Source organism: Corapipo altera, unplaced genomic scaffold (assembly GCF_003945725.1).
Source record: "Corapipo altera isolate COAL_440 unplaced genomic scaffold, ASM394572v1 0, whole genome shotgun sequence".
Taxonomy (NCBI): Eukaryota; Metazoa; Chordata; class Aves; order Passeriformes; family Pipridae; genus Corapipo; species Corapipo altera.
Window position 1 is genome coordinate 31,426,554 of NW_020884872.1, and position 22,106 is coordinate 31,448,659.

The 22,106-nt window shown below is 35.3% G+C and overlaps 1 protein-coding gene across 1 annotated transcript in view; it reads left to right on the forward strand.

The window, feature by feature from the left end:
* VWA3B (von Willebrand factor A domain containing 3B) overlaps positions 1–22,106 on the forward strand; it is a 70,962-nt gene that overhangs the window by 38,807 nt on the left and 10,049 nt on the right. The window contains 9 exon segments of the mRNA XM_027642341.1: positions 728–834; positions 1,531–1,668; positions 2,808–2,844; positions 2,965–3,121; positions 7,152–7,270; positions 9,919–9,969; positions 12,157–12,376; positions 20,072–20,192; positions 20,996–21,120. Of these exon segments, the coding sequence (XP_027498142.1) occupies positions 728–834; positions 1,531–1,668; positions 2,808–2,844; positions 2,965–3,121; positions 7,152–7,270; positions 9,919–9,969; positions 12,157–12,376; positions 20,072–20,192; positions 20,996–21,120 (1,075 nt within the window).

The window sequence follows — 22,106 nt, forward strand, 5'->3', positions numbered from 1 at the left end:
AAATTATGTACAGATATATTTGTGTATTTACCTGTGAAGTAATAGTATAAAAGTAAAAAATTGCATTAAAAGAAATCAGATTTTTAAGACAGGATTATTATCTATTAAAAACAGTAAGTTAAAGTAAAGGTATAAAAAAATAAAGTAAAATAAATGAAAATTGGAGAGTGCTGTGGAATGATTTCATATGTATGGAAGGGCAGGTAGGATGTCCAGCATAAAAATATTTTTAAGTGTTTATTTTAGAAATTTCATATTTTTTATTAATGCTGGCACTTAGAGATATATATATATATATGCATATATATGTGTGTGTCAGATATTTCCATTGCTGATGGTAGGTTTATTCTTACCCCTGGGATTCAAAGTAGCTATTACAGAACATTCTATCCTTATTAAAAAGATATGAGGATGTTACCTTAAAAGTAATGAACATCTTTTAAATAAACTAAGAAAGGACTTTTAAATAGTTTTAAAAACTGAGAATATTTTAACCTCCTTTGAACTCCCCTTTGAAATGCAGATTAGTATAACAGAGAAGATATTTCGCGCTGTTTGAAGCATCTGAAAACAGTATTTAAATTACCAGAAAACTTCAGCTTAGCATTTCTTAAACCGGTGTTATATACTTGGAATAATTTCTTTTTGACACTTACAAGCACTAACCACTTACAAGCACTTAACAAGCTGTATCCAAACATGCTGAAGAGCTGAGTACTTCTCTTAGCAGTAGGCTGTTCTGTGCTACAGAAGAGCCAGCACGGACACCAGACCAGCAAACCTGGCAAACGACTGCTGACAGTCCAGCCCGAAGAAAGAAATTATTATATGCAGGTAAGACTCAAATGAACTGTGGTTGTTAACAGAATTTATTCACTAACTTGAAAAGATCCTGTTGCAAATAGCAAAAAGCATCCCTTTTGTAGGAACAAATGAAGTATGATGATATAAATAATCATCCTTTTGAAAATCTGACTAACTTATCTTCATTTTTGCTTTCAACCATCTTATTCATCTGGCCAAAAGAGACAAACATATGTCTACTCATTTGTCCTTCATCACAGGCCCTGCAATAAAAAATTAACCACTTTAACAAAATATTTTGAAAACTCTGTAAATGTTTTTTTAACAGTTTTTTTATTCTAAGAAAGTACGTATCTGGCAAGAATGAAGAGCTGATCTATGTTTCACTAGTTACAGCATTACTTACACTAATATTTCCCTTACTACACCCTTACTACACTATATTTTTCTTGGAAGTATCCTTTGTATATCCACTGTATCCTTGCAGTCTGAAACCAAGTTTACCCAGCTGAAGTAAAAGAAACCTTCATCCTTGAGGAAAGTACAAAGTACAACTTTGTGTTGTATAAAGTACAAACAATTTTGTGCTTGAGGTCGTTTGTAGGCAGTCCCTTTAAAATTGGGACAGAATACCAAGGAGGAACTCAAAAATCCCAGGCATGTACTTAGTAAGTTAGTAAGTTAGCTCTTTTAGCTCTTCCTTTCTTTCCCTTTCAACACCTACAGAGCAAACAAAGAGCAGCCTGCTGCGAATCCTGAGCCATGGTGTGAAATCTAGGGAAGAAAGCCCAGAGGAAAGAACATCTCCAGAGGAAAAAAGTTTTCCTGTCAAGAAGAGTGTGAAGTGTACAACTATTTTGAAAGGCAAGTTGGCAGAACTGGAAGCTCTGAGTGAGGCAGAGGATAACATTTCTTGTGCTGCATTTGTAAGTAGTGGCACCTCATTTGAGGCAAAACTGTGCAGATCTGCAGCACAAAGGACTGAAATGCAACAGAGATGCGGAGAGTTGGACATGCAGAATGGTATTGTAACAGTGTCTTTACAACTGTGGCCAGACTCCTGCCAGTGCCCAAACTATACAGTTTACAACAGCTTAGTTGTGTTCACAGTATGCAGCAGTTGTGATACAGCTATGCCTTATATTGCTGAAAGGATATTACAGTTGCTTCTTATCAACATAAGAAATAGATCTTGACAATCTTGTTGTACCTGTGGTACAGTAATACACTATTCTTGTGGAAAAGTGGTTTGTGGTTATGATCAGTGTTGGGGTTAAAAGATGAGACTGGTGGTTCCAATTCTGTGGTACCAATGTAAAAAGAGGTTGCACTCATTAATATGCTTAGACTTGCAAAACCCATGCTCTCTGGGACAGACACATATGTAGAGATAATAGTGTTTTCAAGGGAGCTTAGATACAAATCCAGATAACTTTAATTTCTTTCAGTAATTCATGCAACTCTGAACTTTATGATACGTTTGCTAAGTCATTCTTAAACCTCACATATGATGCTTAAAAATGTTTGACTTTTTTACATTTCATCATGTTATGTTTAGTTTTTTATATATCTTTTATATAGATTTTCATAGTGGTATACCTTAAAGTAGCCACTCCTGGCCATCTTATTAGTGGTAGTACTTGGTATCACTTCTTGACTTGGGAATTAAGCTGGTTAATATTTGGTTTTGGGTAAAAAAAAAAAAAAAAATACTAATTTATGTTTAAAAAAAAATTTTACACCTATTTTATACATTCCTCATTGATTAATTAGGGCTCATGTGGTATATAGTAACACTTACTATTGATCAAGCACCAAGAAACAAAGGAAACCTAATTCTCATTGATTAATTTAGCAAATGAAATAGCCATTATTGTGTAGTCTTTGTGATGCTGCTAGTAGGCTCAAATAAAACAATGGTGCTATTATATGTCAGCTTGTTTATGTATACTTTTGTGTGCACAAAACCTCTAAGATAATGAAATGGAATTGTTTTCCCTTAGATCTGAAAATGCAGAATGTGAAAAAGGCATCTAAAAGGTATGTGTGCGCATATAGAAATACATCACAAAAATTATAGTTTCTATTTTTCTTCAGTCATTTCAGACCTTTCAAATGTGTTTCTGCCTTGTGCTACATCTTACAGTCTCTCTTTTCTAGCTCTCTAGATATCTCTTCAGCTCTTTGGTTAAAGACCCATGGCTTGGTTGCTAGGCGACTCACCATCATGGATGCCTTGGCTCCTACAGCTGTCCCTCATGGTACCAAATACATCCCAGTTCTGGACAAGCATGTAGTTTCTAAAGTATTTGATGAGGTAAGTAAAACTTAGTAGTGTTTTCAAAAGGATTTTTAAAATTAATTTCTATAAATGTCATAATAGCATTCTCTGGTGTTCATTGTAGATAGTTCATGTGCACTAAATGTATAATGCGTATCTATGTGGTCATTCATGCATCAGTAAGAAGATAAAACTGATAGTTAATAGCAGTACTTCTCACATATTTTACCCTTAAGCTCTTTCACAGTTACCAGTTGATGGCAGTGTGCAGCCAGCAGGTGTTTGGCAATTTCTTGAGCACCACAGCCTCTCCTAATATGTATTAATTTACCGGAGTATGTATTTCAAGTTCATAAAGTCATTTTGTGCAGGTGCACAGTTGGTGGACTTGTGGATTCTCAAGGTTTACATGTGACCACTAAGACCTTTTGAAAAGTACTGGAATTCAGTAACTAAAATTTAGTTCTAATAGGTGTGTAGACAGCTGTGAGGTTGTGAATTGTATATCATAAAACTTATATTATTTATGGTGAATTATATATCATAAAGCTCTAATTGCCATTCCACTTAAAGAAAATCCATTTTGTGGCAAGTTGCTCTAATTATTCTTGTGTGATGCATCCTATGAAAGTCCTTTGAATATGCTGCAGCTTGTTTTGATTAATAAAAACTTTTTCTTTAAACAGTACTCAAAGAAAAAGCTAAACAAGATCTTTTTAAACAATAAGGAGTGAACAAGGGATTTGTAATAGAATGGGGTATAGAACTAAGGAAAAGATTTATAACAAATGTACACAGTTGTACATTTTAAAGTTTCCATGCTTGTTTTTTAAATATAGGAACTGGAATTTTGGCTGTAGCGTGCAGACTGTGGAATAAAAACTAGTTCCTCTGTTTTAGTAAAACCAAGTCAAAACCAAGATCTGTAAGGATTTTTTTGAAGTGTGAAATTTTTTTTTTACGCAATTAAAAGATGTCTTTTTATATGAAAACATTTCAAAATGTATGTTTTAACATTTCAGATGTAAAATAGCCATTTTTAAAAAAAATTCAGACATCCAATGATTACAAAACTGTACAAAACAATCTACTGTAAATGAAATGTTAAACAAAGACATTGTGAATTTCACGTAACTCTTATATCTGATTTCTAAGCAGTCACTTCTTTTCCCATCTTCCTCTAAATATACCTACTAAGAGAAGCTCTTTCTTCCATGTTTCTTGATGAAGAGTTCTTGGAATCCTTTACAGACAACCCTGAGCTGCATGTGAATTGCTACTAGCAAAAACAACCCAGTCTGTAAAACAATGGTCTTTGAAAGTAGTCAAAACAAGTGATTTGTACAGACCATTTTTAATGGCAAGTCATAAAAGCTTCTGCTAGTCTAGTTCAAGACTGAATTTAAGTTCAGCATTAGAATGAACCAGTACTGTGCAGAGTTCAAAAAGTAATCTTGGGCTTTCTTTAGATTTCAGGATGTAAAGACAAAATAATAATTTTTGTAATTTTTTCATACCTGCTAATTCCCATTAGTTGTATTCAGACACTCAGTTTCTCAGGCAGTGGAGAATTATTGTTCTATGTGTAGACAAATGGATTTTTCTGGATCTAAAGCTGAGTATAGAAAGGAAAAATAAGATTGGGGGTTGCACACAAATTGGAACCAATAGAATTTGTGAGCTACAGAACCTTCTCCCTTAAGCTTCATGCCAGAAAATTGAGGGAAGCAGAAAATAGGTTCTGAGACTAGACATAGAGCTTGAATAGGAGACTTTAAGGATCTTTATAATTCCAGTACTTCACAAGGTTTCATTGAAGATAGTAAATATACAGATATTTTTGCATTCTTCCCTCCAAGATCTTAGTTTTCTTGGTGTGGAATGCAGACATCCTTGTTTGCTCTTCAGGGGATGGTATAATTTTTGTTTTCAGCCTTTGCTAACAGTTATGATGGAGTAACTATGAGCAGTTTTCTTACCTCAGAGGTGCAGCAAGCAGAAGGTTTCCATGCCAACTGTTCATTAGCAAGAGGCTGACCTGTTGTTTTCAGTTCTGTGTGACCTGTCAGTTTCACCCGAGTTATTTCCAAGAGTTTCATTTATTCAACTTCCCATCCAGATTCAGAGTCAGAAAAAAAATCATGGCTTGGGAGCTTCTCTAAATTATGGTATGGTAATTCTGGAGGAAATACCGTTGCATATAGAATCATGTGAGTATATATTGCAGGTTGTGGCATCATATAAGTACAGCTTTGGAAGTCATGGAGTTTTGACTCAATGTTTTGCTCAAAAGAATCAGGTTCAGATTCAACCAACAAAAATATCTTTCTTTTGTCTAAAGCAAGAAAGATTTTATAGGGTTATTGTGCTTTGGTTTTGTCTCTAAAATTTTGAAATTTTGAGTTTGAAGTAAAAGCCATTTTGAAACAAGTGAATTCTTCTGATATGAAAGTTAAAGTATTGGGAAAACTATGAAACATTTTGGCACTTAAAAAGTTTCCCTGTCATCTCTTTCAGCTGAAGCTGTCAAATTTACCTTGACTTCGTGAGCAGTTTTCATTGTTCTCAAAGTGTGCATAATATTTAAAGTTTACTGTTTGCTAAGAATACATTCTATTCTGCTTTTATTCTTCAATAGTATAATAATGTATTTATGCTTGTCTGCCCCTCATATTCTGTTCAAAGTGTTTTATAAACTGTATTAAATATTCACATTGTAAATTGTGCTGTTTGCACTTGGAGTTACTCTGAGAATTTGTAAGGCAGTGTGGAAGTGGGCTCCTACATGGTGAGGCTCTGCTGAGCTTTTAACTTGGTTTGAGTAACATTGTAGACAACAATCATGGCAGTAGGGAATTTGAAGAGGGGTAATCAGTTCCTTGCCTTTCAGCCTTCAGACTTCATCTGGAAATGACAAGTAGCCAGGTTTCACTGCTCAGAATTATGGGCAGAGATTGATCTCCTCTGTCTCTGTCAAGGTACTTCACTGCCATGTTCCCATTATCTTTAGCTTTTAAGTGATCTTAAGATTAATGTTAGAAGCCTTGATTTGGTCTGGCACTGATTTGACACGGATTTATTAATCAGAGAGATGTCCTCAGAAAGAGAGGGGGATATAAAGTCACACCACTGTTCCTGGAGAAATGGTTTATATTGTGGTAATTTGGAATCCACCTAGGCTGTGATGATTCAAACACAAATAAAACATCACTGAAAAATGTTCTCAATTAAATAAGTCTTTTTATTGCTCTAGTTGCTGATTATTTGTCTTATTCCCCCAATAGGGGTTTTTCTCATCTATATCCTGATCTCAGACAGGCACTTGGAGAAGATTCCCACTCAACCATATGCGTTGAAGAGAAAGAGTATCATTCTCCATCTTCTGCAATTTTTGCGTTTTTTTCTGTTTATATTCAACACCAGGACATTGATGTATAAAATAGCTTTTCTTACACAAACTGCTGAGTAATTTAAGAGGCTGAAAGATGGGGGGATTTTAGACTGACAGTTTGGAAGGCATTTTTCCTCCTCTCTGTCATCCTTTTCTACCCTTTTCTGTGGCTTTTGAAGATCTACTTGCAAATGTATAGCTTTCTATATTATAATGACGTTGCCTTATGTAGGTGCTATATTGTGAGATTTGAAAAGTATTGAAGTTCCTGATTCTGATGAATCTGATTAGGTTATTAAGCCTTATTGTGGTTAATTAAGACTAGTTTCAGTGAGCAATGTCTACCTTGTTCTCTCTTTGGTGATCAGTGTGATGGTGAAAATGTCTCTCTATAGCTATAATACACTAATTCCTTATAAAATTAGGTGCTCCACAATAAGAACATTAAATACACTTAAATATGTACTCTCACACCTGTATGCTAGAATTAGATGCATTTCAGAAGAACTGTCTGGAAACTGCATCTTAATACTGACATTTGCTTGGTGTGCTCAAATTTTTCTTTCTGCAGCATTCTACTGTTCCTTCTGGCTGTTCTGACCCTCAGCATTCAGTCATTCTGGTGGAGGAAAATTTGTATGATAAATAAAATCTTTTTTTTTTATTGTATAATAGATATTACCGTTGGCCCATGTTAGCAATGACAAGAAGGAGATCACACTAATTAATCCTCAGGCAGTGAATCTTGTTGCCTATAAAGAGAAGCTGGAACAAGCAATTAAATCCTACAAAAGGCAAGTCTATCACCAGAAATTTATCATGTTTGCAGTAAAAAGGAGAATGAAAAACCAGCAGATGATAGACAAGGAGATAATAAAAAGATGTTGAACATGTTGCCAAGGTCATGTTCGTTCAGTAACAAAAGCAAAATTCTTTTACTTGATGGGAATAAACCTGAAAGCAGTCATCTCTGTGGAGAAATCTCCCATAAACATACAGTGTTAGCCAGACTTTTAACTTATAATTAAGTTCCTAAATCCATAGGCTTGTATTTAAATTAGGGACCTGCTTTTTGCTGCCAGCTGTATCACTTAACTATGGATGCAAGAATATATTTGAGGTACCAATAAGATACTGACAATTTAAATTTGGTTGGGTTTTTTTAAGAGACATATGTGTTGTGCTTATTAATTCAATGTTGGGAAAAGCACAACAGAAGTAAACAGGACAAGGACATTAGATCCCTAAGCTATTTCTTTCTATGATATGACTTTGTGCATTTTTTTTGAAACAATGCAATTATTTGGCTTTAGTGTAATTCAGTAATCATATGAGAGCCTTAACTAGTATTATTTTAATAAATAATTTTTTAGGCTATATTCTGTAACATTTACAGATGTAATTATTTTATATGACCAAACCTCTCTTGATGACAAGTGCTTACTTGTTGTTTTTTGATTAATTCCACTTTAAGGTTTGAGGATTTTCTTCCTCTGTAGCTCTGTGATCATACCAGTTCTTTTTAAAGCATGTAATAGCTCAGTTTTTTCATCCCTATTGTCCTGCATACATCTTTTTTGGTAAAAATCAAGAAGTATGATTTGCAAATGCTACTTGATATGTCTAATATTAATGGATATTATCTATTGGTTTTGTGTGTTCTGTCACTAAGACAATACTGTTATTTTCAGGATGATAAACTGATAAAAATTGATTTGTTACTCATTTTGATAGTAGGTTCAATTGGTGTATTTGTAATGGTGACTTCTGAAAAAAAAATCAAGTTTTTCACTGCTGTGCCATACCATTCAATATTTTGCATTTATTGACTTCGATTTTCAGGGAAATAAAAATGTTTTCTGGTTGAATTCTGGTGATCTTCTACTGACAGCATTTTCACAGTCTCCCTAAAAATTTGATGATTAGGAGTACTGTTTACTTATGTTTACCCACAGAGGTCAATGGATCAGTGTATTTACAATAGTAGGATTGAGTTCCCACTTCTGTGAAAAAGATATGTAGAAGAAAGATCTGTCTGAAGATCCTTGTAATTGACAATGTAAAAAAGAGATCTCTTTGTTTTATCTCCACGTGTAAAACAGCAACCCAGTCAAAATCATTTTGCTCTAAATGCCATAGTACTTTTCTAGTAATTGAATTTGCAAAAGTTGCAGTTCAGCTTTGTGAATAGTTATTGGTCACAAATTTATTCTGACATGTATAGATGAAAAATACATCAGGGTATGTGGGTTTCAAGGACAGAAGCAAGCATAATAATATCTTCCCCATATGTAGATCGACCTTAGCATCAGGTTTAGAGGAAGAAAAGTGGTGAGGGGAGAATTTTTGTACTGACAAAGAGAATATACAGTATTGAAGGAGCAAAACACTGGAAGCTTCATAATGTGTATGGTCTTGTACAGCCAGAAGCTTTTACAAATGAGTTAGTTATGAGTATGCACATTTAGAAGGATGAAATAGTCAATGGAGCATGCTGAGTCTGCAGATTGTGAACAAACTAATTTACATTCTAAAAATGCTGGGATTTGGTTTCTAGTAGATAAAATGAATCATCGAGAAATTAATATTCAAAATCTGTTGGTAATGTGCTTTTTTCATACATGCACCAGTAAATCTCGCAAGACCGCTAATATTCTAATGGTTACAATCTGAATTTTTCCTAGCAGTGAATTTGTTCTTGCATTTCCAAAGGAAATTTTGAAATTGTTCTGTAATTACAGCAATTAGCATCATTGTAGAGATTTATTTCTGTAGTATGAAATGAAATAATTTAATGATGGCTTATTTGTTTGAGATGTTTATGGAGAAAGCCATAAGCTAGGTGATCTAATAAGAGTTTATAATTTGTGTCTAGAAAGCAAAAGCAGAAAGTTTAGTGACGCTTTTAGAAGATCTCAGAACTGCATTTTGGGATAATCACTTCTGTTTTCCTGTTAGTAGCTTTTCTTCATAGCCAGAGTTTAATGAATTAGAAACCTGAATAGAACAATGGATGGGTAATATTAGCAGAAAAAAAAAAAATAGCATTACTACATTCAGGCTATTTTTTCTGAAACTGTTTAATTGGAAAAACTGTGCAGCTTAACTGGCGTTTAATCAGTTTTGTTATTTGATTTAGCTTGCTGCTGCTGAAGAGAACCATCCATAGAAAATCCTGTCAGGAAGCAGCAGTGATTGCCATTAAACCTTCTATGACCCTGAAATAGTTGTGCTGCTACTTGATGGAAGACGCTGTTTTCCCATCTTTTTTTGCAGTTGATAATTTCATAGCTGAATGATAAAGATACAAGTTGATGATACAGTGCTCTCGGAATACAAATCAGTGCAGATGTCTTAAGAAACTGTTTATTTGTTAGTTTTGAGATGATCAGCTGCACAAGGAACTGCATTCCCTCAAAAACTGCTTTACTTTCTTTAATAGGCGCCTGAACCTAGTTATTTGGAGAGCACTATCTCAGGAGGAAAGAGACAAGTAAGCTATCATTTTTGGTTTTCTAATGTACCTCTGAAAGGCTGGTCATAAATATTTGATAGCTTTTTGTCACTATTTTTATAACCAACTGGTTTAACTTTCAAATGTTTCATAACTACATCTTGCTTTCAAAAATGTATATGTGATATGGAGTAATACTAAATTCTGGACCTCCTTTTGCAATGCTACTTATTTTAAAGGAAAAGACTTGCCTTCCATTTGAATGCCGCTGATCTATTCTTAGTCAGTGTGAAGTGGCAGGGCCTTGAGAGGGCAGCATGTCATTGCCTTTGGCATCAAAGTAAATCTTCTCTCATCCTGTAAAACGCACTTCAGTGGCTTGTTTGTAAAAGTGTAATAAGTACCTTAAAAGCATGTGCTGGAACTGTATATCACACTAGGAGCTTGTACTACTTTAACTAGCCTATTTCTGTATATTGATTTAGAAAACTAGTAACTGTGTAGACAGGACTGACATCAGTGAAGTTAGCATCTGTTTGCATCAGAGAATCAAGTGAAGATCAATTAATGAAAACTGAATGGGCCTGAAATATTCCTAGGCAGAAAAACACGAATGAAAACTAGAATGCTTATAAGAAGACGTAAGCTAATGAGTAAAAAACCCCACAGTTCTATCATTAATAAGGAGAACTAAAACTCTGTTCTGGTGTAGAGATGAAATCAAGACTTCTAAACAAAAGAACAGCATATAATTGGGAAAAAAAGAAGGAAATAGATGTCTGTTGATAAACAATGAGTTGTACAGTATGCAAATTTGACAGAGCGGCATCCAAAATATCTCATTTTTGGTACTATGTGGCCAATTGTGCATGTAATAAAAAAAAAAAAAGTCTTAGCAATTGTATAGTCTGCTAGAGGGGCATATTAAATCATTAATATTGGTGCACAGATATTGAAATATTTGATCTATTTCTTTTCTAAGTTTACAATTTGAGTGACCAGGTTCATGTGTTACAGAAGAATGACAACATACTTTCAAAATTAGTAATCTGAAAAGAGAGAGTAATAAACAAAGTTTAGTAACTTGGTCACAGGAGTCCTGAAATTATTGACTGAGGAGCCTTCTGGTTTGCTAGTGTGTATTAAAATGCTACCTCAGATACTAGGGAAATTCAAATTCACTAGAGCAGTGGTAATACTGTGCTTGTGTTCAAAGTGTTTAAGAGATCCAGCTCAGGAGATATTAGCTTGACCTTTGTTATGAATTAATAATGGGTTCAGGAAATAGAGACAAAAAATCTAGGTAAATAATTATACTGGTCAGGTTAATTTCAATACAAAACAGTTCCTAGAGGAGTAGAGAGATAAGGAGTGACAAAGAGTATGGCAACGTGATTAGGCATCACTGTGGTTGCATGCATTGATAAGGCAGACACTTCAATGCTCTCCCTTAGATCTAGGCTTCATTGGTTTTTTTACATGTTGGCAAAGCTGTAGAGAAGAGCCAGAAAAAAGCTAAAAGGACTTAAAAGAATTATGTTACTTCCAACTGAAGATGTAAAGAGTTCTACCTATTCTGGATTTTAGAAAGTTCAGCTTCTTTGGGTTTTTTAATCAACAAGATGACTGTATCTATTTCACCTTTGTAAGTACCTTTGGTGTGTGGCTTCAAACTGGCTGTTTAGTCCCGTGGACATTGGCATAATCTGAACCATGGATGGAAGCAAACTCCTGGTCACTGAGTGAAATTGAGCAGTGCAGGATTGATAGAGGGAAAAATAGTAGGGGATTGTCTCTTTTTATGTGATCAGTCCAGATTCCTGTAGCAAATCAGGACTTAGTGTCTGTCAGGTGCCATTTTAGGTTGTTTCCATACTTGCCACTTCATTCTACCTGCTCTTCCAGCAGTCCAGTTGTGTCTACAAGTTCTTTGTTGATGCCTCACATATTTTAGGACATCTGAAATGACACCAGGCATCTATGCTCAGCCACTTGAATTGCTCTGTAGATGTCTTTGTATGAGATACAGTTAAGCCAGATATGATTGTCTGACTAGACACAACAATATCTGGATGAAATGCAAGAACTTGTGGCATACAAAAGATATATTGGATGAATCTGATGCTTTATTCTGCCTTTATGCTTTGTGATTCTATCTGTAAAGTACTGACATAATTAAAATTTTTCTACTTGTGATTATTAATTTTTTTAAATACATTTTTTAAGATTTAAAGAGGATGGTCCAGTCCAATATATGCAGCATAAAGAAGCTTTGCTGGAGGCTTTAGAGAATTTGGGATGGCCAATTTCCTATGAAGATGTAAAATTGCTAGAAGATGAGATACTGGCAGCATTAACATATATGCAACAAGCCTCTGATCTTCAGGAAGCTGTCAAAAAGGAAACTGAGAAAAGCTCAGAATCACACATAAGCAACAATAAAAAGGTAATATGTTGGAAGGGATTTTTTTCTCGTTAGATATTCCTCTTCAGTATGTGCTTCTGGAATAATTTTGTTCCATGATTATAGCTGATAAAGCAGACATTTAGCATGATGCTAAATAAAATGGATAGAGGAAAGAAGGTAATTAAAAAGAGAGCAAGCTTTCAATGACTTTTTTGAAGCACTGGGGATACAGAAGTTCTGAAGTTGAGAGAACCACAGAAATCAAACCTCTTAAAAATTAATTGGAGCAAAGCATCCTCTGCAACAACAGCAGAGAAAGAACAGATACATTAAAGGCAATTATATTATAAGATCTGGTTGGGTTAATATCTGATAAAGAGGACTAAAAGATCTTGTAATGTTGGAGTAATTCACTATAATCTCCCATGGTATCTTTCTTGTAAAATAAAAGATATAGAGAAGAGGTGGGAGTCAGCTTCATATTCATACACTAAAATTTAGCTGTCCATAAAATGTGGATATACATGAACTGGTGGCCAATCTCATGGCCTTGTGAACTGAGTCAGTGGCATCTGGAGCTCATGCTGAAGGAGACACCCACTTTTTGCAAGTGGGTGCAAGAGTGCTCTCTCCATTTCATTATTACATTAGTCTAGCATTAATACAGTAGTCTAGCTACTCTGAAAATGTTATTGAAGTTTGTGATTTTATAAATATATATATATATGTATCTGTATATATGTGTGTGCATGTTCCAGATGAACATCTGATTTTACCTGGAATCCTATTGAGAGGTGTAATGAAACAAGTATGGAAATACATGGAGCAATAGGTATAAAATTAAAGTTAGTCAGGCTGCCCTATTGGAAGAGAGAATATACTTTTTCATTTTAGAGTTTTGAAAAGTGATTTAATCTTCCCCAGTGGAAAGATTTCTGAACATACTATTGATGCTTTGAAATTCACAGTACTTAGCTCTGAAAAAATCCCCAAATGTTTCTCTTATTCAGTTTCAAGTTTTTTCATCTTAAAGCTTCATCAAACGGTGCTTCCCTGGGAGTCTTGCTGCCTCTGCAGAAGTGCTGTCTAGGTGGAGTAATACTACAATAATATTAAAATCAACTCTCTAGGAAATGAACAAGAAAGAAAATCTTTCCTCAGACTTCCAAGTTCCAATAGAGGATAAGGAAAAACAAATAGAGAATTAATTATAAAGCTCATATATTAATATATTCCTTTTCTTGTTCATTATTTTATATAATTGAGTGAGGGAAGCTACCATGTGGTTGGCCTAGCTGCAGTGAATACTGAGGGAAGTCTTATGCTTTGTATTATGTAAGAAGCATAATCAAATATTCATCATAGTTATTTTATGTCCCAATGTATGCATGTAAACATATACAAAACCATACACAGACATACATACATCAGTTTAAAGAGGTAATGTAAGTGAAACTCAAATGGTCATGGTACAAACCTATAGTGTGAATGCTCAGCAATGAATGAGAATGTACAACTGGAATTTGAAACTGTAAATTATGCCAAGTATCCCTATTCACTGTGTACCAGAATATAACAAAAGTATTTTGTTTTATTTGACATTCATTGACTGAGATGTAACTTTTTTTTCACAAAGAACAACCATAGTTTTCACAATAAGTTGTGGCCTTTTACATACTATGACATAAGTTATAAAAAATTAATTTTGTTAAATTGTATAAAATATATTATGATAGCTCAGGCATTGTATAACATATATTATGATAGCTCAGGCCATGTGTGAAAATAAGTGATTACAGAAAGGATCACTTTCAGTTTTCTATAGTTTTTGAGATTTTTTTTGCATTAAGTACATCTGAAAACATTTTAATATCTTCAAAAAAGAGATGATTCATTTTGCTTTAGTCTGAAAATATTATATTGCTAATACAACTATTTTGATTATTGATTTTCCTCTGCTATATAATATCCAATACAAGAGCAGCAGAAACATGTTCATGTTTCATTTGTTGGCTGTAATTTTGCTGTTGCCTTGGAACAACCGATGTGTGCTCTCAGACATGATGTGATTAACATTGTGCAATCACTTATCCTGAGTCAACCCGCTTTAGGAGTCTAATCAGAGCAGCATCTTCAGTAATTGCTAATCTACAACTGAAAGGCTTTAAGAGTGAGAGGCAGAAAGGCAGATGTAATTAGAATTCTGTTTATGTGGTAGAAAAACAGTGGAAAAAAATTTAAAAATTGGGGAGTCTTTTAAAAATGCTGTCAGAGATTTTGCCAGCTGTGATGTCTGTCTACAAAATGAGTATAAAGAAATAAACAGCCAGCTGAAATATGTTACAACAAGGAAATAGCTGATATGGCACTGAATGAATATTGTCATTGTGAGATGGGGTAGAAAAATCACCATTATCCTGGAGCCCTACTCAACAAGACAGATCTCTGAATTTCTTCCTGCTTTTTTTCACTGAGTTTAGAATAAAACCTCTTAGTTTTTAGCTTTTATGAGTTCTGAATTACCTACACAACTTCTTAAAAGAATTAGTAATCCTTTTTAGATGTCCTTGCTATGAGAGCTTTCTATTTAAACCTACAACTGAATTAGTGGTCTTTATCCTCCCTCTGTGCTCCAACCTTCTCTGGGAGCTGTGTTCAGGCTGCTTTGTTTGGACACATCTGTGAAAGGTAGGCTGTGCCAGTGCCTTATTGGAGGAGAATGAAGCAGACATCCACTTGCACAGGGCCATGAGATGACCAAAGACCTCCAGTGATGAAAAAGTAAATGCGTTAGGAAATGAGCAAACACATTTAGTTATTATCAGGCAAAATATAGAACCTTGAACATTGATGATTACCTGGTTGAAGGGCTAATTGTGGACTGTATTATACTCAGTTTACTCAGTTCTTTCTGCTGTACCGATTAAAGCATGGGTTGACACAAGACTCCCTCTTCAGGCTGGCACTCAGCTTTCATCTAAGATACTGAAAATGAGAAAGGTATCATTTACTTTGGTTTGATTTTTTTTCCTAATAAGTAACTGCTTTGACTTAAAATATTTTGTTTTCTGTTTTGATCTTGTAAGGCATAACAGTCATCCACCAGTTTTTTAGCGTTTTTTTTTCCTCACTGAATTACAAAACTCTTTACAACATTATGTGACATTAAAAAAAATTGTTCAGGGTCCCCTACCCACCTCTCATTAGACAATTTCAAGTCTACTGTGGTCATGGCGTTCCTATTGTCCAAGTGTGATAGATTCCAGGATAGTTTGGTGCTTGCTGTTAATGGCTTAACAATTTAATGTAAAATGTTTCTTCCTCCAGTGTTGTAATCTGGCCTTTGGGCATGATGGAGAACATTCCTTCTCATTCTAAATATTTCTGTTTCTGCATAGGGGTGGATTTCAGATTTTGCAGAGAAATAAAGTTGCATTCATTGCTTGACTTTCATTAAGAATATACTTTTAAAAGTACTATGTTTTCCTTAGGATGACCTCGAACGTGTAAGGCTCACACTTGTTTGTGATCCTGCTGAATAGTCACCATATGATTAAAAATAACTTAAAATAGTTAATAAGTATAATGTGTTTTGTAAAGCATGTTTATTTGGGTGGAAAGGGACCTCTAGTGGCTCACTGAGTCTCTTCTTGCTGAAAAATGTATTTCATATACAGTTGATTTAATTATTCCTAATGCAATATTTATGCCGAGACTCGATTCTTTCTAAGAATGGAAATTCTGGATCTCCCTTTTATATCCCGGTTTCCTATTTCTTACGCTCCTCATTCTTCCTCACTATTTAAGGATCACTAATGTCTCTCTGTTGATACCTTTTTTGCATTCATATGTTTCCCAAACAGCTTGGCATCTCCTCTCTTTGTTCTTGTGTCTCTTTTAGGGAGACAAAGTAAAAAAAAGCATCCCAAATAGCACAACAACTAAAAAGTTATAACTACAAAGAAATATTGGGTGAAATTTTCCACTGTCATCAGTGAAGTACCTGCTGAACAGATAGCGTGTAGGTGAAAGAAGATAGGCTCTTTCATAAAAATGGACTGTGGTCTATGCAGAATGGGTTTGGTGTCACTGACAGCCTGGGAAAAGCAGTGGTTGCTTGGCTCTGAGGTGTCAGGATTATGAAAAGCCAAAGTTCAAGCCAAGATACATGGAGATCTGTGGATAGTCTTCCTATCCATTCTCATTTATAGTAGGAAAGGGCAAAACCTAATTTTTTGAAAGGGAATTAAAAAATGTAGCAGCTATTGGAAGGTAAACAAAGTCTCCTTCACTTGATGTGTTTTTTTTGCATTGCCTTAAACAGTAGCAGAGCTAAACAGGCTGAAAATCCTCGAGAATCAGATGGGGCTCTTTTGTAATAAACATACTGAATGCCAGAAATGGGCACTCTGACAGTGTCTGAGCTGTGCAAGAGGAAGGAGGGATGGAGGGATGGATTTGAATTTAAACAGTGTTTCTGAGCCACCTGAATTCTGCAGTTCTGAATCCTCATTGTGGATGCTTGTGTCGTCTTTAGTATTTGGATTAATGCAGAGTGCTGGAAAGTTGCCCAAGTTATTAGTCAAGCATAACAAATTAGTTGATAATAAATATTCAGCAGCAGCTGTCCCTTTGAAGCCTGAGGAATTAACTAAATGGCTTACCCAAATACCTTTTTGTGTCTGTGGAACTGTAAGTCTGCAATCAAATCAGCCTTTGTTGGGTTGTACTTCCAGCAGTCAGTTAAGCGCTGTGAGGAGCCTCTGGTTTAGACTGAGTTTGAAAAACAGAGTTGTTGATATAATTAATGTTCTATAGGGATAAAGAATAAGCTAGAAAAATCCCATATATCTCCCATTTAAAACATCTCCTTGCCTTTATGTGTGTGTGCGTGTTTTGCTTATTTTTAGGACTTTTTTTTAGGGCTATTTGTGATTTTTGTGGGGGACTTTGGAAAAAAGAGACTGATAATTATAGTGAAACTGAGAACGAACTATTTAGTCAAAGTTATTAATATCTTTTCCATCATTATTGACTTTTAGAGAAAATCAAGTATCAAATCAAATACATCTTTTTGGGAAGAAAAATGTCACCAGGCAAGAAAACAGGTCATAAATGCCCTAGCAAGCAGGAGTTTTACAAAGAGTCTGAGTTACAATAGTTTTTCAGAGCAGTGTGTAGATATGTGGAAAATCTTGAGATTTCAAGTTCTGTATTTTTATGATTCAGAAGAACTGTATAAGAGATGGATGCTTGCAAATTGTTCATGAGGTAGGCTAATAAATATTTTAAAAATTAATGGTGAAACTGATTTTTTAAATGGTGAAAATCAGTTTCACCATTTTTATTTAATGATGAAACTGATTTATTATAAGCAAGCTTCCTGAATGGGAAGATATTGTTTCTTCCAGAAAAAAGGAGATTCAGGAACATGGTTTACTTTAAGACAAACAACACTGAGACTCCGTAAAATATTAATGTGAGATGTAAAAGGCTTTAAGGTAGAAGAATATGGTGACTGTAAAGTCATGTACACAGAAGCTCAGAAAGCCTGACAGTGTATTTTCATATGGAGCCACTTGTGAGTGTCTGACTATTTTTGACATACTGCATTTCCCACAGCCCTCTGCCTCAGTTGTTGTGTGAAATCCATTCTTCGTTCAGGTACTACTAATGGCAGTCACTGATTTCAATTAAGAATTGAATCAGTCCACAGCAGGCTGGCCTGTCGTAGTTTGAGACCCCCAAAATCCAATTCCCGAGTCCAAGCCTCCCTCCCACAACTCACCCCAGTGTGAGATGGTTTTTCCAGACACAACACAAGGCTCAATATGGGGGGAAGAGAATTATATTACAGTCACTGTACAAATAAATATTATAATACATTATATACATAATCTTAACTATCTCTCCTATGATAAAGCAATATTTACATTGGATCAAATCTCTTCTCCCTCCAATAAGAGTTCAGAAGGGAAGAAGGAAAGATCCTTTCCACGTTTCAGGGCAGCAGTGTCTCTCTTCTTCCATGCAGCAGTCGTAGCTGAAGTTGTAGCTGGATCTCTTCCCATTACACACAAGGGGGGTCTCCTCTAACCCCTCTCGGCCCTTCGACTCCAAGCGAAGGTCTCTCTCCTGTGGACTGTGATAACCGGGATAAAGGTTCGCCTCACCACGTCATATCATGAAGTGCAGGGCATCTTTGTGAAAGTCCCTTCCTCAAGGGATTCAAGCTCCCCTGAGTCAGAACGTTAGGGCAGCTTTCAGTTGAAAGTCTTTGCCTAAGCGTTCTATCAGAGCTCCTGTGCTCTGTCTCAAAACTGCCAACTTGGCAGCAGCGGGGAGGGGCAAGGCCCTCCTCTGCATTTTGTCTGGCCATCCCGGTCCAGCTTCCAGGGTGTCTGAGCTTCTTAGCTCCTCTCTCTCCGGTGTTGCTGCACTCCAGGACTCCCCTCAAGTAGGAGTCCATCTCCTCCTGCTAGGAGGGGTCTCAAAAGGGTTTTGGGGGGTTTGGTTCAGTTCTTACCCCAAAACTGGTTTTGTTGAGCTTTCTCTGCTCTGTTGCCGTCTCTCTCTCTCTCTCTCTCTCTCTCTCTCTCTCTCTCTGTCTCTCTCTCTCTTCGGCCATAGCCTTCCACTCAGCGCTGCCTTTGCTGCCACTTTTCTGTCTTCTGCTGCCCACTCACAGTGGAGAAAGACTCCCAGCTTCTCAGTTACAGACCTCGGTCCAGTTTAACACTGTTTCCGAGTTTCTGCAACTTCAGCTGGGGGCTGGGGAGCCGTGGCCCCCCAGTGGGGCTCCTGCCCCTTCTCCCCTCGTGGTCTCAGAACATGGCCACTTTTTCTCCAACTACCTCACCATCCTTCTTTTCCAGTCTGGTGGGATATGTTTAAATTTTGCAGGGGCACTGATTGGGTCAACACCAAGAGAGACACCACTCCCTCGGGGGTTACCATTTTGTTTAATTCCAGGGGGAAAACCCACTTTTTTTCCCTACCACATGGACGCATTGGTATTTTTATTCTCACTATCCAGTAAGTGGAACACTAGACATATGAGCAATTCAGCAGTAAACTCCAGTGTTCTATGAGGCTGTGGTGTGTGTTAGAGGAGCTGTAGTCAAAGGATCTGCCCCCCAAAGAGGAGAATTATTGTATGATGTGGGACACAATGTTGGACAGTCACAGCTCTGGAAAATATGGTATAATATTTTGCTAAAATGGAATGGTTTAAAATTCCTGAAAATTTTAATTCTGAATTTTAATGAGTCAACCCATACAGTGAGGTACTTTTAATGAAAATCATATTTTTGTGAAGACTCTCCTAGCTGGACAAAATGAATCTATAGAGCAAATTCTCTTATTCTGAAAAAGTTGATTTTTGCTTACCACATCCTTGAGTATGAATTGTGCAACTTTGTAAATTTTTTTGTAGGAAAATGGTAGTTGGAACTATAATTCATTAAGGTGAATTTCTGCCTGAACACATGAAAGTATAGATATATTTATGACCATATAGAACAGCATTTTCTAGTGAAAAGTCTTAGATGAACTTATCCATGAGTATTTACTGTACTTATAACTATTCTGAAAGTTTAAAATAATTATAGTTTACTGTGTATTTTCTACAGAGGTTATAGCATTACATTGCCTAAATTTTTAATTGATTCCAAAGAATAGATTAAGGCTGACTGTATTAACTGTTGTGGCCAAAATAATTGTATCAAATTACAGAGACATGAAGAAGCAACTATGAAGTCAAAGTCTAAGACAGGACAAAAATGGCAAATATTTGTGACTCACAAAAGCCAAAAGGTAATTGCAAGATCAAACGTCACAGGATTTTATTATCCAGGTATATATTTTTGTCCACATTTTCCATATTATTTAGTGTTTCTTAGTGCTGATAAAACATAAGTTTTGCATAATTATCTGCTTCTTTCTTAATGAAATTTAATATTGTATGTGTATATTCATGCAAAATAAATATATATTTTGTATGAGCACATATATACATTTATAAGAAGACATACATTTTGTAAAGTTAGAAAGCAATGATATGAAGAGTATCTAAGGAAATCCTTTTGAGTAACTGAGTACCCAAGAGTATCAACTATCCCTATTTGCTGTCTCCCTTGAATATTTCTGTTGATCATCTGGCAAAAACCAAGCTTTTACATGTGTTCAAAAAATTCACTAAATGCTGCTGACCTTTTGTTGAGTGTTAAGCAAGAATTAATAAGTAAAATTGAGTTCTGTAATTTCTTAAGAAAAATAATTTATGTATTTATATTTGTGTTACCTTTACTTATTTTGTTTTTATTTTCAATTACATATTTTTAACTGTGTAATAGTTTCATTATGCCAACTCTCATCCACCTGATCAGCTTACAGATTTCAGACCTGTGCTTGAAAAAGACTCTTAATTTTATTTTTATAGCATTTATTAATAATAGCTAGTAAGATGGGAGATTTTTTTAGGTACAAATTTCTCTAGTGCCCTAGCACAGCTTACCCTCGCTAAATGAAAGCAAAGAACGTAAAGGATAGACATGTTTGACCTCAGTGATATGTGACAGCCTTTAGGATTTAAAAAGAAACGTTTCCACAAGGGGTGAAGGAAAAATAATTTGAATATTTTATTATGTTGTTTTTTAGGAACTGTGATAAAGAATGTCAGTTCTACCTGTGCACTTGTTGACTTCAGCAATGGGGAGAGCTGGGATGTACCTGTGAAGTTCACGATACCTGTGGGAGGTGCTATGCCATGCCCACATCTGCAGGTGAAAAATTGGGATTTTTTATGACAGCAAATAGGCATTTTTAATTTTGTTTATTTGGCCAGGCCTAGAGTAAAGGATAGAGTTTTTTTAGCTTTCAAATAGCTACTTTCAACATGCTGTTTTTTATTTGTTTGAAGCTTGTTTTTGTTGTAGTCCTATTTCTTTCTTTATTAAAAGTCTACATTCTAACTTATTTTGTATTGTATTCTTTATAAAACATGAATATTTCCCCAGCTATAGAAGAAAGGTGAGCTATTTATTAGCAGAATTATTGTTTCCTAGCACATAGATTATAAATCGAAGAGAACCTTTTATACATAGTGTGATGTGCAGCAAGTTTTAACCATTTGTTTTTCGTAGCATGTCTTAAATCCAGCAAATAACTGTATACTAAGGCAAATAACTAATTAAAAAAATAAAATTCTTATTCAATTTCTGGTTTTATTTAAAATTTATCAGCTGACTATCTGTAATCGTAGTTGTTTTTTCAGGTGATTCTTATTTTACATGCAAGAGAGGGAATGGATACAGAAAAGATACAGAATGGATATGGCTATTTTGAGTGCACAAAATGTTTTTATAAGCGCTTTGTTACACTTAAAACTAGATTCATGATTTGGGTTTTTTTTTTCCTGTTTGAAATGAAGGCAAATTCTGATACAGTAGTTCCTGGTATTCTGTAAGGGGAAGTTCCAACTCTAAAGATCTGCAGATTTTGACAGAAAATTGTGACTATTGTGTTAAGTTTTAAAACAATTTTGGATAAGTCAGTTATATATGGAATTACCTAAAATTCACAAGGTTGGTTTAAAAGTTTATTGAAAACGTAAAAATTTGCATGAAGTCCAAGGGAATGCACAGTTTCAAGAGTTTCCTCATTCGGTTCAACTTGCTAGCTGAACCCAGGTACCTTTAGTAGGGTTTTCTCCTTTATTTTTATTTTGTGTTCTCGATTCAGTGGCAATTGTGTGATCAGTACATGCAAG